The following is a 16990-nucleotide window of genomic DNA, read 5'->3' as shown; positions in this document are numbered from 1 at the left end:
TCTCCCTCCCTCCTTCCCTGTCTGTCTGTCTGTCTGTCTCTCTCTCTCTCTCTCTCTCTCTCTCGCTCTCAAAAATAAAAAAAAAAAAAAAAAAAGCCAGGCGTGGTGGCACACACCTCTAATCCCAGCACTCGGGAGGCAAAGGTCAGAGTATCACTATGAGTTCGAGGCCACCCTGGGCTAGAGTGAGACCTACCTCAAAAACCTATAAAAACTTAAAAATAAAAAAGAAGCCAAGTATGGTGGCACACATCTTTAATCCCAGCACCTTGGAGGCAGAGGTAGAAGAATCGCTGAGAGTTCAAGGCTACCCTGGGACTACACAGTGAATTCCATCCAGGTCAGCCTGGGGTAGAGTGAGGCCCTACCTGGGAAGGGGAGAATCTCTGAAAAAAATATATGATCTCTTCAATATAGTGACAGACCCTGTTGCCTTCACTATAATTTAAAGAATTTTCAGTTATTTTTTATCTAGAGTACAGTTACAACATATGGGGAAAAAACAGGCAGTTTTTTTCCTCAGTGAAACTAAGATCCTTTAATTCTTCCCAGCAACCTACTCAAAGAATCCTTTTTAAAAACTTTAAAAAACCTAATTTTTAGTATTTTATTCATTTATGTAATAGAGACAGAGAATGGGCACACAAGAGCCTCTAACCAGTGGAAACAAACTTAAGACACATGCATCACCCTGTGCATCTGGCTTATGTAGGTCCTGAGGAATCAAACTTGGGTCATTTGGTTTCATAGGCAAGTGCCTCAACCACTAAGCCTCTAGCCCAAGAATCCTTATTTTTTTAATATATATTTATTTATTTGAGTCAGAGAGAGGGGGAGACAGAAAATGGGTGTGTCAGGGCTTCCAGCTACTCCAGGCGCATGCATCCCCTTGAACATCTGGCTAATGTGGATCCTGGGGAATTAAACCTGGGTCCTCTGGCTTTGCAGGCAATCACCTTAACACTAAATCATCCCTCCAGCCCAAGAATCCTTATTTTAAAAGGAAGTGCAAATATAAAATTTGGTGTTAGAGATTTGTAATCTGTAAGAGCAGGGTATGTGTTGTAGAAGGCAATCTTCAGACTTTAGTCTCTAGATTATTTACAACTGGATGACTTTAGACATCTAACTTCTAAGCTTTGGTTCCCTTGTTGAGAATAATTACTACATCATGGGGTTATAAAGAATCAATACTAGCCGGGCATGGTAGTGCACGCCTTTAATCCCAGCACTCAGGAGGCAGAGGCAGTAGGATTACCATGAGTACAAGGCCACCCTGAGACTTCATAATGTAATCCAGATCAGCCTGTGCTAGAGTGAGACCCAACCTGGAAACCCCCCCACAAAAAAAAATCCATGCTAAGGCTGGAAAGATGGCTTAGCAGTTAAGGTGTTTGCCTACAAAGCCAAAGGACACCTGTTTGATTCCCCAGGACCCATATAAGCCAGATACACAAGGGAGTGCATGCATCTAGAGTTCGCTTGCAATGGCTGGAGGCCCTGGCACGCCCATTCTCTCTCTCTCCCAAATAAATAAATAAAATGTATTTTAAAAAAAAATCATGCTGGGCGTGGTGGCACACGCCTTTAATCCCAGCACTTGGGAGGCAGAGGTAGGAGGATCACCACGAGTTCGAGGCTACCGAGACTACATAGTGAATTCCAGGTCAGCCTGAGCTACATTGAGATCCTACCTTAGAAGAAAAATAAAATCAATACTAGGCCAAACTTAGTGGTACACATCTTTAATCCCAGGACTTGGGAGGCTGCCATCCTGTGACTACATATTGAATTCCAGTTCAACCTGGGCTACAGCAAGACCCTACCTCGAAAAACCAAAAAAAAAACCAAAAGCAACCAATACTAGAACTGGGTCTGAGTCCCTAAGTACTCATAATATACGTGCAAGACCTTGATCTCCAGTCACATCACTCCCACTCACAATCAAATATTAGTTAATGAAAAGCCTGGTGTGGTGGCGCATGCCTTTAATCCCAGCACTCGGGAGGCTGTGGTAGAAGCATCACTGAGTTCGAGGCTACCCTGAGACTACGGAGTGAATTCCAGGTCAGGCTAGTATAGAGTGAAACCCAGGACCCTATGGGCCCTGGGGAATGTTTGGCTTTGCAGGCAAATGCCTTAGCCACTTAGGCACTCTCCAGCCCTATTTTGTTTGTATTTATTTATTTATTTTAGAGAGAGACTGAGAGAGAATTGGTGTGTCAGGGCCTCAGTACTGCAATTGAACTCCAGAAGCTTGCACCACCTAGTGGCATGTGCGACCCTGTGCTTGCTTATCACCTTTGTTCATCTAGCTCATGTGTGATTTGGGAGTCAAACATGGGTTCTTAGGCTTTGCAGGCAAGTATCTTAACTGCTAAGCCATCTCTCCATTCCACCCCCTTTTCTTGTTTTGTTTTTTGAAGTAGGGTCTTACTTTAGCTCAGGCTGACCTGGAATTTACTATCTAGTCTCAGGGTGGCCTTGAACTCACGGTGATCTTCCTACCTCTGCCTCCCAAATGCTGGGATTAAAGGCGTGTGCCACCACGCCTGACTCCTATTTTGTTTTTAAAATAAGGTCTTATGTAGTCCAGGATGGCACTGAACCTGCTATAAAGCACGGATGACCTGAACTCCCAGTCCTCTCTCTTCCATGTGCTGGGATTAAAAGAATATGACACCAAATCTGCATTTTACAAATAAAAAATATTTTAACTTATTTATTTATCAGGAGAGAGGGAATGGGAAAGCTAGGGTGTTTTTTGTTTTGTTTTTTGGTCCTTTGTTTTGTTTTGTTTTGCAACTACAAACTAGTTGCGGATACATGTGTAAATCTAGCTTTACATGGGTACTGTGGAAATCAAACCCAGGTCATCAAAGCCTGGTGCCTTTTTATTGTTTGTCTGTTTTTTGGTTTTTCAAGGTAGGGTCTCGCTCTAGGTGACCTGGAATTCACTACACAGTAGTCTCAAGCTGGTCTCAAACTCAAGGCGATCCTACCTCTGTCTCCTTAGTGCTGGTATTGACGTATGCCACCATACCTGGCTGATACTTTATATTTTAAATAAAATGCACAGAAGAGCTAGGCATGGTGGCACATGCCTATAATCCTAGCACTCAGGAGTCAGAGGTAGGACTCCTATGAGTTCAAGACCACAGTGAATTCCAGGTCAGCCTGGTCTAGAGCAAGACTCCATCTCAAAAACAAACACGATGCTGTGATGGCTTAACAGTTAAGGTGCTAGCCTAAAAAGCCTAAGGACCCAGGTTCAATTTCCCCAGTACCGACATAAGCCAGATGCATAAAATAGTGCATGCATTTGGAGCTCGTTTGCAGTGGCTACAGGCCTTAGTGCACCCATTCTCTTGGCTCTATTTCCCTCTTTCTCTCTCAAATAAATAAATAAATAAAATATTTTAACCCCCCCCCCAAAAAAGATAATGTTGCCAGGGCATGGTGACACACACCTTTAATCCCAGCACTTGGGAGGCAGAGGTAGGAGGATCTCCGTGAGTTCAAGGCCATCCTGAGACTCCATAGTGAATTCCAGGTCAGCCTGAGCTAGAGTGAGACCCTACCTCAAAAAAAACAAGAGCACTCAGAGATAAAGGTAGAATTACTGTGAGTTCAAGCCTGAGACTAAAAGTGAATTCCAGGTCAGCCTGTGCTACAGCAAGACATATAAAGAAAGGAAGGAAGGAAGGAAGCAAGCAAGCAAGCTTGCTAGCTAACTAGCTAGCTGAAGAGGGCTGGAGAGACGGCTTAGCGGTTAAGCGCTTGCCTGTGAAGCTGTTCAAGGCTCGATTCCCCAGGACCCACATTAGCCAGATGCAGAAGGGAGCACACGCGTCTGGAGTTCATCTGCAGTGGCTGGAGGCCCTGGCGCGCCCATTCTCTCTCTCTGCCTCTCTCTGTCCTTGTCGCTCTCAAATAAATAAATAAATAAATAAATAAATAAATAAATAAATAAATAAAAATAAAATAAATGAAGCTGAAGAGATGGCTCTGAGATTAAGGTCTGCAAAGACCTTAGTTTGATTCCCCAATACCAACACAGAACCAGATACACAAAGTGTCACATGAGTCTGTACTTCATTTGCAGCTGCTGGAGGCCCAGGTGTGTCCATTCTCTCATCTCTTTTCTCTCTCAGGTATGATGGTCCACACCTTTAATCCTAGAGTTCCCATGAGCTCAAGGTTACCTGAAACTACATAGTGAATTCCAGGTCAGCGAGACCAGGCTACAGCGAGACCCCACGTCAAAAAAACAAAAAAGTTTGGAGAAATGGCTTTGTGGTTAAGGCACTTGCCTGCAAAGCCTATGAACCCAGGTTTGATTCCTTAGTACCCAAGATGTAAAATGTGGTGCATGAGTCTGCACTTTGTTTGCAATGGCTAATGTGCCCTCCCCCCAAAAAAGAAAAAAAAGTTGAATTCCAAGTCAGCCTGAGCTAGAGTGAGACTCTACCTCGAAAAACAAAAAAGAAAAAGAAAAGTAAACATTAGCCAGATGTGGTGACACACTTTTAATCCCAGCATTCAGGAGCAGAGGTAGGAGGACTGAGGTGAGTTCCATGCCAGCCTGAGACTCCACAGTGAATTCCAGGTCACTCTGAGCTATAGAGACCCTACCTTGAAAAACCAACAAAGAAGGAAAAAACATTTAGTAATAGGTTACATTTTTTAGTGTTGGAACTGAGGCCTTTCCTGTCTCTAAGACAACATTGCAACATTTTTACAGATAGGGAACTGGCTGAAAGGTTAAGTAACAATAAAAGTAAAATGGTGGAATTTAGATCTAGGTCATCCTCCTATTAAATAAGGCCTAATTCCTCTTTTTTATTTATTTTTGTTTGTTTTTTTGAGGTAGGGTCTCACTCTAGTGCAGGCTAACCTGGAACTCTATAATCTCAGGCTGGTTTAAAACTCAAAGTAGTCCTAACTCTGCCTCCTGAGTGTTGGGATTAACATTCTTATTTTAAATTATTATTATTTAATATCATATGTATAATTATATATAAATAATATTATATATTACATAATTATATATGATATATATAATTACTATTATTTAATTACTATTATTACTTTTTTTGTTTGTTTTTGTTTTTCAAGGTGGGTCTTGCTGTAGCCTTGGCTATCCTGGTATTCATTATGCAGTCTCAGGCTGGACTTGAATTCAAAGTGATCCTCCTACCTCTGCCTCCAGACTGCTGGGATTAAAGGCATAGGCAACCACACTCAGCCCTGTTAGATTTTAGTAAGATCAAACAAATTAATTTAAAACTCAAAAGTTTGTTCTGGAATTAATATTGATATAAGTCAAACTCCACAACCTCTTTTTTTCTGATATTACCAGGAAGTTGTGGCCCATGTCTTTAATCCCAGTACTTGGGAGGCTGAGGAGGGAGAATTGCTGTGAGTTTGAAGCCAGCCTGGGCTAAAGAGTGAGTTCCAGGTCAGCTCAGGCTAGAAAGTCAGCGTCAAAACATTTCCTTTAAAAAGGTGGGGGGAAGTGGCTGGACAGAGGGCTCTGCAATTAAGGCATGTTAGAGTTAAAGTTAACAGTTAAAGCCTAAGGAACGGGTTGGATTCCCTAGTACCCAAGTAAAGCCAGATTCAATGCATGCATTTGAAGTTCCTTTAGAGTGGCTAGAGGCCCTGGCAAGCCAGTATCTCTGTACCTCTGTATTTGTAAATAAGCAAATAAAAAAATAAAAATATTTTCAAAAACCTATAGTATTTGCATGACATAACAATTCTTAACACATAGCAGTCCTGCTTTCCCTATTCTGTTTAGTGAAAACAATGTTGATTTAAAAAGCAAGGAAGGGGGCTAAAGAAATGGTTTAGCAGTTAAGGCGTGCCTGCAAAGCTAAAGGATCTAGGTTCAATTCCCCAGGACCCACATATGCCAGATGCACAAGGGGGCACATGCATTCTGAACTTCGTCTGCAGTGGCTGGAGGCCCTGGCATGCCCATTCTTTGTCTCTCTTTTTGCTTCTTTCTCTCTCCGTCTCAAATAAATAAAAATATTTTAAAAAAAAAAAGTAATGAAGGGCTGGAGGGATGACTTATAGGTTAAGGAGTTTGTCTGCGAAGTCAAAAGGACCCAGGTTCAATTCACCAGAACCCACATAAGCCATATGCACAAGGTTGTGCATGCATCTGGAGTTCGTGTGCAGTGGCTGAAGGCCCTGGCACTCCCATTCTCTCTATCTGCCTCTTTCTTTCTCTCACTCTCAATAACTAAAATAAAATAAAGGAGGCTTCATCACACAGCTGTCCTGACAGCTGTTCTCTTACTCCTGACATAAAATAAATACATATGTGGGCGTGGTTGCGTACGCCTTTAATCCCAGCACTAGGGAGGCAGAGGTAGGAGGATCACCGTGACTTCAAGGCCACCTTGAGACTACACAGTGAATTCCAGGTCAGCCAGAGCTACAGTGAGACCCTACCTCGAAAAATAAATAAATAAATAAGCAATGACCAGGCCATGGGTGGTGGTGCATACTTTAATCCCAGCACTAAGGAGGCAGAGGTAGTAGGTCAGCTGTGAGTTTGAGAACACCGTCAGATTACATAGTGTGTAGGTCAGCCTGGGGTAGAATGAGAACCTATCTTGAAAAACCAAAATAAATAAATAAATAAAATAAAGAAACAATGAACATAAAAAGTAATTTTGAACCTTTTAATGATTAGTATGGAATATTCCACAACGAACATTTATTACTAAGTTGAGTATACCATATGACAGCAGTATCATTTTAAAATCTAACTTAGGGCTGAAGAGATGGTTCAGTGATTAAGGCACTTGCCTGAAAAGCCTGATAACCTAGGTTCGATACCCCAGTACCCACATAAAGCCAGATGCACAAAGTGGCACATGCATTTGGAGTTCATTTGCAGCAGCTGGAAACCCTGGCGCACCAATTCTCTCTCTCTCTTCTACCACTCTCTGTTTGCAAGTACATAAATAAATAAAATTACAAAAAAATCTAATTTGGGCTGGAGAGATGGCTTAGCGGTTAAGCGCTTGCCTGTGAAGCCTAAGGACCCCGGTTCGAGGCTCGGTTCCCCAGGCCCCACGTTAGCCAGGCGCACGCGTCTGGAGTTCATTTGCAGTGGCTGGAGGCCCTGGCATGCCCATTCTCTCTCTCTCTGTCTCTCTCTCTCTCTGCCTGTCTCTCTCAAATAAATAAATAAAAACAAAAAAAAAATTTAAAAAAAATCTAATTTATCAGCTATATAATATGGGGGAAAGTAAAATCATTGGGAGCAATGGGGGAACTTTCAGTATACAATATACTTGTAACAGTCCCATGTACAATAAACACATGCAATAGAAACAAAATCTTTAAATACAATCGTTTATTTACTTTTTGCCAGAATATTACAGAATAAGATTCCCCCACCACAGTGGTGGCGGCAAGCCTTTTATCTCAACACTCGGGAGGCAAAGGTAGGGGGAATCACCATGAATTCGAGGCCACCCTGAGACTACATAGTGAATACCAGGTCAGCCTGGGCTAGAACAAAACAAATCTCCTACCGCCAATTAGAACATCTCCCCCTATAACGCTGGTCGCATCTCTAAAGTCCACTATACAACCTGTAACTTCCTTCCCTCAGTGAAAAGATTCTTTTTATGGGCGCAGTTTAAATGCCAAGTTGCAAAGTTGCAGCTTTGCTGGTCTGACGTTTTCACAATGTAGGAACAATATGATCTGGAATCTACTCACAGCATTGGCCAGGCAGTCAGCTGACGCTCACTGCACACGACAGGACAAAAACGAGAGAAATCAAACTTCATACCAGTGCAAGGCAGGTGTCACTACCTTGAAACTTACAACAGGCGGACAGCGGACGTTCCAGCTAAAGTAACTAATGTCCTCCCATTGTTCCAACATAAAACCCCCTCACTCTGGGAATTCTTGTCCGGAGCTTTTTTAATCGTCTCACAGAATCAACCCGGCATCACGCAGCCGCAGGCCGGCGAGTAACTTTTACAAAAAGGTCAAAGCGGTGCCTTTCAAGGCTCCCAAACCCCGGGGCGGCTTCTCGGGTCACTGCAAGTCGCTTTCACCCACAGAACGTTCGAGAGCTACGCTACAACCACCGGGACGGGGGTGGGTGTGTGGTTGGGGAAGGATGCGGGGGGTGGGATTAGAGAAAGATCGAATAAAATTTGCAAGAGGTTAAAAAAAAAAAAAGTTTCCATCTTTTCAAAACACTTCAAACCAGGGGGGGGGGGGAGGAGGAAAAAAAAATACAGTCAAGTGACAAAGCAGAAACTTCAAGTTCAGGGCTCCGGGTCCCAGCGCGGTGCCTGCCACATGTTGCTCGCCGGCTCCGCGAGCTGCCCGCCAGGCCTCGCTTCACCCCGCCGCGACGCGCCCACCTGATCGCCGCGCTCCGCAGACTCCGCCCGCCCGGCCGCGGAGCTCCATATGGGACGCTCTCCCTTTCCCCCCACCGCCTGCCCGCGCCCGCCTCGGACCAACCCTCCCCACGCCACCTTCCATTCTCCCCGGCGCCGGGCCTCCCAAGTGCCCGGGGGCGCGCCGAGGGGAGCTGCGGGCCTGCGCCGCCCCGGCTGCTGTGTCAGCCTCGCCGGCGGCTCCACACGGCGTGTACGGCCTGCAAAGTCACATGGCGGTGGGGCCGGCCGGCGCCACCCCCACCACCACCGAACACCCGACACTTCGGCTGGCTCTCGCCCCGGCCGCAACACCTCGTCCCCCGACCCACTCACCTCAACGAAGAGCAACATGTCGACTTCCGCTCGGCCCCGATCGTTCCCGCCGCCGCGACTCCCAACCGGCTCCCAAGGCCCGAGCCCCAATCGCTTAGGATAAGGACACTCGCTTTTGGCCCCTCCACCCGGCAGTGGACCCGGCTCCTCCCCCGCCGTCAGGCGCTGCGGCCTGTGACCCGCCCAGTCCCTCCTCCTCCTCCCTGGAAACTGCAACTGTTTCCGGTTCTGGAGAACAATTGCTTCCGGTAGGCAGAGGAAGCCCTCCGCGCGCTCCAGCGACGGAACCGAAAGCCCGGTGTTCCGTCTGGAGCCCGGGGGGAGGGGAGGGACGTTCAGAGGGAGACACCGTTCTGTGCCACCGGGTGATGCAATTGTATTCTTGATAGATTTGTTTTATCCTTAGCCAAAGAGGTCAAACCCCCAACAGCTACTCAGTTTTTGTAGATGAAAATCTACATTTGGGGTTTTGGCTTGCTTTGGTTTTTGAGTTTTCGAGTAATCGTTCTCATGCTTCTGGCCCAGGCTGACCTGGAATTCACTACGGAGTCTCAGGGTGGCCTCGAACTCGCGATGATCCTCCTACCTCTGAGATTAAAGGCGTGGAACGACCACGCCCGGCGCAAAATCTGGATTAGATTAAAAGGTGGGGTATCCGGGCGTGGAGGTGCACGCCTTTAATCCCGGCAGAGGTACGAGGATCAGGCGTGAGTTCGAGGCCACCCTGAGACTTCATAGTGAATTCCAGGTCCGCCTGAGCTAGAGTGAGACCCTACCACAAAATAAATAAATAAATAGAAATAAAAATAATAGCTGAGCATGGTGGCGCAAGCCTTTAATTCCAGCACTTGGAAAGCAGAGGTAGGTGGATCATCATGAATTCGAGGACAACCTGAGACTACGAGTGAATTACAGGTCAGGTTGAGCTAGAGTGAGAACCTACCTCGAAAAACTGTAATAATAGCAAAGATTATTACTACTATGTGCTTGGCACTGGAGAGATGGCTCAACAGTTAAAGTGCTTGCCTGAAAAGCATAACGACCAGAGTTCGAGTCTCCAGTACCCACATGAAGCCAAACGCACAAGGTGGTGCATGCGTCTGGAGTTCATTTGCAGCTGATTGGAGTAATCTGAAAACCTGAATGGGCAGACCACTGTGAGTTCAAAGCCAGCCTGAGATAGAGTGAGACCTTACCTCGAAAAACCAAGATAGATAAATAACAAAACTATATTTGTAACTTTTTTCTAGATTTAGCCTTCCCTTGCCAATTACACTTTATATAGCCTATAAGCACTCTTTTTTGTTTCTCTTTTTTTTTTTTTTTTTGAGTGCTGGGATTAAAGACACCCCCACGCTCAGCTTATCCCCCCTCCCCTTCCCTCCCTCCTTCTCTCACTTGGTTTTTTGGAGGTAGAGTCTCACTCTAGCCCAGACTACCTAGAACGCACTCTGTAGTCTCAGGGTGGCCTCAAACTCATGGCAATCCTCCTACCTGTGCCTCCCAAGTGCTGGAACTAAAGGCATGAGCCACCATACCCAGCCTTTCTTTTTTAAATTATTTATTGGAGAGAGAGACATTGGGCACTCAAGGCATATGTGTCCCCTTGTGCATCTGGCTTACGTGGGTTTTGGAGAATCAAACCAGGGTCCTTTGGCCTTGCAGGCAAACGCCTTAACAGCTAAACCATCTTTCTAGACCACCTTTTTTTTTTCTTTTTGGTTTTTCAAGGTAGGGTCTCACTCTAGCTTCTAAGGCTAACCTGGAATTCACTATGTTTTCTCAGGCTGGCCTTGAACTCATAGCGATCCTCCTACCTCGGCCTCCCAAGTACTTTTTTGTTTTTTGAGGTAGGTAGCGTCTCGCTCCACCACCAGCTAACCTAGAGTTCATTATTATCCCATGGAGTTTCCTTTGCTTTACCATTAAATTGAGCCTCTCGAGTCTGAGATTCAGAAAGCTCACATTCATTTTATCTCACTAGTTGTCTCTTCACTTCTCCCTTCAGACACAAACTCTTCAGCACTTACCTCCAAAGCCATGACTCAAGGTATCTCCCCAATCTTCATTATCTTTATCTGTCAGTCAGCCATCTCTCTCCATGTAGTTTTCTCAGACTCTGCTTCCTACAAATCTCTTCTTCATGTCTCTTCTTACCACTCTATTATATTCTATCTTAAATTATTATGTATATATAATTTTTTAGTGTCTTAATATCTCAACAAATGCTTGTCAGATTGAAAGGGATGAACTTTTAAATCTGCTTGTTAAAAAACCTTTATTTTCAGTTGCTGGTGAATTCCATGCTGCATCAAAAGAGAAGAGAGTGCTAAATTAGTTTAGTTAACAGTATTTAGGTTGTGTTATAAATGCCTACTCAAGTAAACAATGAAAGATATAAAAGGGGCTGGAGAGATGGCGTAGCGGTTAAGTGCTTGCCTGTGAAGCCTAAGGACCCCGGTTCGAGGCTCGGTTCCCCAGGTCCCACGTTAGCCAGATGCACAAGGGGCGCACGTGTCTGGAGTTCGTTTGCAGAGGCTGGAAGCCCTGGCGCATCCATTCTCTCTCTCTCCCTCTATCTGTCTTTCTCTGTGTGTCTGTCGCTCTCAAATAAATAAATAAAAAATTTAAAAAAAGAAAGATATAAAAGTATCTTTTTAACCTGTTAACTATAAATTCTTTAGCAAAAGTATCTTTTTAAATATTTTATTTATTTATTTGCAAGAGGGGGAATGGGTGCACCAGGGCCTCTAGCCACTGCATGCACAACTTTGTGCATCTGGCTTTACATGGGTATTGAGGAAACAAAACCTAGTCATTAGGAGCTGCAGGCAAGAATCTTAACCACTGAGCCAACTCTCCAGCCCAATAAAAGTATTTTTAAGGTTCTCACAAGCTAATATTATTAGCAACGTATTAAATAAGTGAATTTATGACAGGAAATATTAAATAATGATATATTTTTTTTTTCAAGATAGAGTCTCGCTCAAGCCAAGCTGGCTTGGAGTTCACTTATGTAGTCTCAAGCTGGCCTCAAACTCGCAGCGATTCTCCTACCTCTGCCTTCCAAGTGCTGGGATTAAAGGCATGCACCATCACACCGGGCACTTAAAAAGTATTTAGTTTATTTATTTGCAAGCAGAGAGAGAGAGAGGTAATGAATATGCCAATTCATTTTGCCACTGCAAGTGAACTATAGATACATGTACCACTGTGTATCTGACTTTGTTTACATGGATACTGAGTAATTGAACCCAGGCCTGCAGGCTTTGCAAGTAAACACATTTAATCACTAAGCTATCTCCCCAGCTCTGGGAATGATATATATGTGGGGTGTTGTTTTTCGAGGTAGAGTCTCACTCTAGCCTAGGCTAACCTGGAATTCACTATGTAGTATCAGGCTGGCCTCAAACTCACAAAGAACCTCTTACCTCAGGTTTCCAAGTGCTGGGATTAAAGGTTTACAGCACCACACCTATATTTTCTCTTTCTTTCTTTCTTTCTTTCTTTCTTTCTTTTTTTTTTTTTTTTTTTTTGAGACAGGATCACTATGTAACCCAGGCTGGACTTGACTCTCAGCAATCTTTCTGCCTCAGCCTACCAAGTGCTTAAATTACAAGTATGAGTTGCCATCTGTCTAATGATATCCAAAAACTTAAAAACATTTAAACTGTGTGGTGGTGTACTCTTTTCATCCCAGCACTTGAAAATCTTGGCTCTCTGATCTCTGAGATCAAGTGCAGTCTGAGACAACAATAGTGAATTCTAGGTCAGCCTGGGCTAGAGTGAGACCCTCCCCCAGAAAAACAAAAAAGGCGGGGGAGGAAACATTTAATTTGTTCTGTATGCATTATTGATTACCTTTAAAAGACTATTGGGGGCTGGAGAAATGGCTCAGTGGTTAAAGGTACTTGCTTGCAAAGCCTACTGGCCCATGTTGGAGTCCCCAAAACCCAAGTAAAACCCATATGCACAAAGTGGCACATACATCTGAAATTCATTTCCAGGGGCTAGAGGCTCTGGTGTACCCATTCTCTCTCCCTTTCAGACAAGTGTCTTATCCACTGGACCATCTTTCTAGCCCTTTCTCTTTGTCTTTGCTTGCAAGTAAAATAATAAAAATAAACACATTAGCAGGGCTTGCACGCCTCTAATCCCAGCACTCCGAAGACAGAGGTAGGAGGATCGTGGTGAGATTGAGGCCAGTCTGGAGCTACAGAATGAGTTCCAGGTCAGCCTGGGCTAGAGAGAGACCCTACCTCCAGAAAACACCCACCAAGGCTCAGAGACTTTTGCTTAAGAGGGGGCGGGAAGATTATAAGAATCACAGATCAAGATGTCATGCCCAGAGGCACTGCCTCCTCACCTCCAATTACTGACTGCTGCTCCCACAACTACATAGTAATCTCAGGTCAGCCTACCTCGATAACCAACATAACTAAATAAATAAATAAAAGTAAGCTAGCCAGGTGTGGTGGCACACACCTTTAATTCCAGCACTCAGGAGGCAGAGGTAGAAGGATTACATTGAGTTCCAGGCCACCCCGAGAAGACATAGTAAGTTCTAGATCAGCCTGGGCTAGAGCAAGATCCTACCTTGAAAAAACAAAATAAGTAAGTAAATAAAAAAGAAAATTAGTTTACGAGCCAGCCATGCTGGCATACACCTTTAATCCCAGCACTTGGGGACCGAGGTAAGAGGACTGCCATGAGTTCAAAGACAGCCTGAGACTACAGAGTGAATTCCAGATCAGCTTGGGTTAGAGTGAGATCCTACCTCAAAGAAAAAAAAAATTGAAGCAAAACAGAAAATAAGTTTATAACAGGGATCTAACATAGGATGTTCTTACAGAAAACTATACATCTACAATTAGTAATGATTGTCACTATCACTGAAGTGGGAGAGAGTAGGAGAAAGAAATCTTGGGAGGACAACAAAAGGGCACTCAACTTACTTTCTTTTTTCTTTATTTCTTTCTTTTTTGAGGTGGTCTGTTACCTATATCAGGCTGACCTGGAATTCACTATGTAGTCTAAGGGTGGCCTTGAACTCACAGCAATCCACCTACTTCTGCCTTCCAAGTGCTGGGATTAAAGGTGTGGGCCACCATGCCTGACTTTCAACTTTATTTCTAATGTTTTCCTTTATGTTCAAGAATCTGGTCTTACATAGCTATAATTCCAGAACAAGAAAAACTAAGATCTCAAGTTCAAAGCCAGCTTAGGTTATACTGTGAAACCTTGTCTCAATAAAAATAAAATAATAATAATAATCTGTAGCTAGAGAGATGGCTTTGCGGTTAAGGTGCTTGCTTGTGAAACTTAAGGATCCAGATTTGATTCCCCAGTACCCATGTAAGCAGATGAACAAGGTAGTACATGCATCTGCAGTCTTTTGCAGCAGTTGGAGGAGGCCCTGGTGTGCACATTAAAGATAAATAGAAAGAGAAGAAAAAAATCTGAAGCATAAAATAAAAGAAGGGCTGGACATATGGCTTAGCGGTTAAGGCATTTGCCTGCAAAGCCAAAGGATCGGGTTCATTTCTCCAGGACCCACGTAAACCAGATGCACAAGGGGGCGCACGCATCTGGAGTTCATTTACAGTGGCTGGAGTCCCTGGCATTTCCACTTTCTCCCTCCCTTTCTCTCTGCCTCTTTCTATCTCTCAAATAGATAAATAAATAATATATATTTTTAAATAGAAGAGTGAGACTCTACCTCAAAACAAACAAAAAAGAATCTAGGAGCTTGAGAGATTGCTCAGTGATTAAAGTTGTTGCTTGCAAAGTCTAGCAGCCTGGGGTTAAGTTTCCAATTACCCACATAAAGCCAGATTCACAAAGTGGTGCATGCTCTAGAGTTCATTTGTAGTGACAGGAGGCCGTGGCATGTCCATTCTTCCTCTCTCTCAAATAAATTTACACAACCAACAAAACCATTCAGTTGTTGAATTGTTCTCTCCAAAATCTTTTCACCTTCTTGGCAGTCAGAGCTGCCCAAAGCACATCTCTTCTCAGGTAGAAAGTATGCTCTAGGGCTAGAGACATGGCTTAGTGTTGAAGACACTTGTCTGAGAAGCCTGAGTACCCAGGTTCGATTCTCCAGGGCCCATGTAAGCCAGACATACAAGGTGAAGCAAACACACAGGTCACACGTGCACATAAAATGGGCACATGTCTGGAGCAGTGCTCCAGTGGCTGGAGACCCTGGTGTGCCAATTTTCTCTTTCTCCCTCTGTCTCTTTTTCACAAAAAAAAAAAAAAAAAGAGAGAGAGAGAGAGAGGCCCTGATATGCCCATTCTCTACCTGCCTCTTTCTGTTTCTCTCAAATAAATAAATAAATATGAAATATTTATAATATGAAGGGAAGGAGGGAGGGAGGGAAGAAGGAAGGAAGGACCTTCTAATGTTCCCTTTAAGTTTTGGTTTTTCAAGGTAGGGTCTCAGTGTAGCCCAGACTGACCTGGAATTCACTCTGTAGTCTCAGGCTGGCCTTGAACTTAACAGTGGTCCTCCTACTTCTGCCTCCTGAGTGGTGGAATTAAAGGCATATGCCACCATGCCCAGCTCAGACATCTTTAATCTCAGCACTCTGGAGGCAGAGGTAGAAGGGTCCTTGTGAGTTCAAGGCCAGCCTGAGACTACAGAGTGCCTGGTCTAGAGTGAAACCTACCTCCAGAAAAAAAGAAAAAAAAAAGGGGGGAATGCAAACAGTGTGATACTCATCAAAATATCTTCCAAGTTTTTACATGCTTGGAAAAGTTATGGGAGAACTGAGGAAATTACAGGCTTAAAAATATTTAAGCAAAGCCAGGCGTGGTGGTGCACACCTTTAATTCCACCACTCAGGAGCCTGGGTAAGGATCACTGTGAGCTCCATGCCACCCTGACACTACATAGTGAATTCCAAGTCAGCCTGGACTAGAGCGGGACCCTACCTTAATAAACAAAGAGCAAGGCTAGAGAGCTATCTTAGTGGTTTAGGCATTTGCCTACAAAGCCAAAGGACCCAGGTTTGATTCCCCAGTACGTACGTAAAGTCAGGTGCACAAGGTAGTGCATACCTCTGGAGTTTGCTTGAAGTATCTGGAGGCCCTGACGTGCTCATTCTCTCCCTGTCTGCCTCTCTCTTTCTCTCTCTCAAACAAACAAAAAAAGCTGGGCATGGTGGTACACGCCTTTAATCTCAGCACTCAGGAGGCAGAGGTAGGAGGATCGACATGAGTTTGCGTCCACACTGAGACTACATACTGAATTCTAGGTTAGCCTGGGCTAGAATGAGACCCTACCTCAAAAAAAAAAAAAAACCCAAATAATTAAAAAATATATTAAAATTTAAGCACAATCCCAGGAAGACTGCTAATACCTAAATGGCTATTTCTTCTAAGGTTCCTCTTGTCTACTCTTTCTTACCCACCCTCCCCCTCAGCCTCCTCCATCACAGCACATAGAATGCCAAGTTCTCTAGACATAATCTGAGCTCTTTAAATGTTCAAGTCAATAGTCATGTCACAGTGAGTCTAGTATGACATCATCAGGACTGGACGCCACAGATGGCCTTCTTTTGGAAGCAGAGCAAGCCATAGCCTCTGGGAACAGGGTTTCGGCTTCCCAGTGGACACGCTTAGTAGTATTCATCTACAGTCTGTGAAAAAGGAAGAGATAAAAATTTTCGAAATGTTTGTCAAAGTTACAAGTGAGACCAGCAGTGAGGCTGAATCTGAACATGAAAATGAGCCTTTTGCCGTCATTAGAAAAAATTACAGCGATGACAGTGTTGAACAAGAGAGCACTAAGATTAATATCCCGTTGGAAGTACAAGCAGTCCTCAATAAAATTGAGCAAGCTCAGCTCCTTCGAGCCAGAGAGGTAGGTAGTAAATCAGTTTACAGACTATAACTTTTATAAACTTGCCCTAACCAAATACAATAACTTTCCATTCATGATACCTGCATTTAAAATAACTTTCACAGACTGACTCAAGACAATATGGCCCAATTTGATGTCAAGATACTGTCTCAAAAATAAATAAAGCTGGACATGGTGGCACACAACTTGAATCCAGCACTCAGAAGATGGAGGTAGGAGGGTCACTATGAGTTCAAGGCCATCCTGAGTCTACAAAGTGAAGACCAGGTCAGCCTGGGCTAGAGTGAGACCCCTACCTCGAAAAGAATACTTTTTTTTTTTTTAATTTTTTGAGGCAGGGTCTTGCTGTAGCCCAAAC

At 44.0% G+C, this 16990-nt stretch overlaps 2 protein-coding genes across 4 annotated transcripts in view; one reads left to right on the top strand and one right to left on the bottom strand.

Annotated features, from left to right (window-relative positions):
• Larp4 (La ribonucleoprotein 4) overlaps positions 1-8935 on the bottom strand; it is a 68787-nt gene extending 59852 nt beyond the window's left edge. For 2 of the 3 annotated variants that reach the window (XM_045152004.1, XM_045152005.1), the window contains exon 1: positions 8763-8931. In XM_045152004.1, coding sequence (XP_045007939.1) covers positions 8763-8780 — 18 coding nt within the window. In that variant the 5' untranslated portion in view covers positions 8781-8931. Of the gene's footprint in view, positions 1-8762 lie in introns of all 3 variants that reach the window. The other variant, XM_045152006.1, reaches the window with a different exon arrangement.
• A 7505-nt stretch (positions 8936-16440) lies between these two features.
• Positions 16441-16990, top strand: part of Fam186a (family with sequence similarity 186 member A) — a 65426-nt gene continuing 64876 nt past the window's right edge. Inside the window, exon 1 of the mRNA XM_045152227.1 lies at positions 16441-16632. Coding sequence (XP_045008162.1) covers positions 16441-16632 — 192 coding nt within the window. The remainder of the gene's footprint in view (positions 16633-16990) is intronic.

Source organism: Jaculus jaculus, chromosome 6 (genome assembly GCF_020740685.1).
Source record: "Jaculus jaculus isolate mJacJac1 chromosome 6, mJacJac1.mat.Y.cur, whole genome shotgun sequence".
Classification (NCBI taxonomy): domain Eukaryota; kingdom Metazoa; phylum Chordata; class Mammalia; order Rodentia; family Dipodidae; genus Jaculus; species Jaculus jaculus.
The sequence above is the reverse complement of the archived record's forward strand: the minus strand, read 5'-3'. Positions and strand labels throughout refer to the sequence as shown.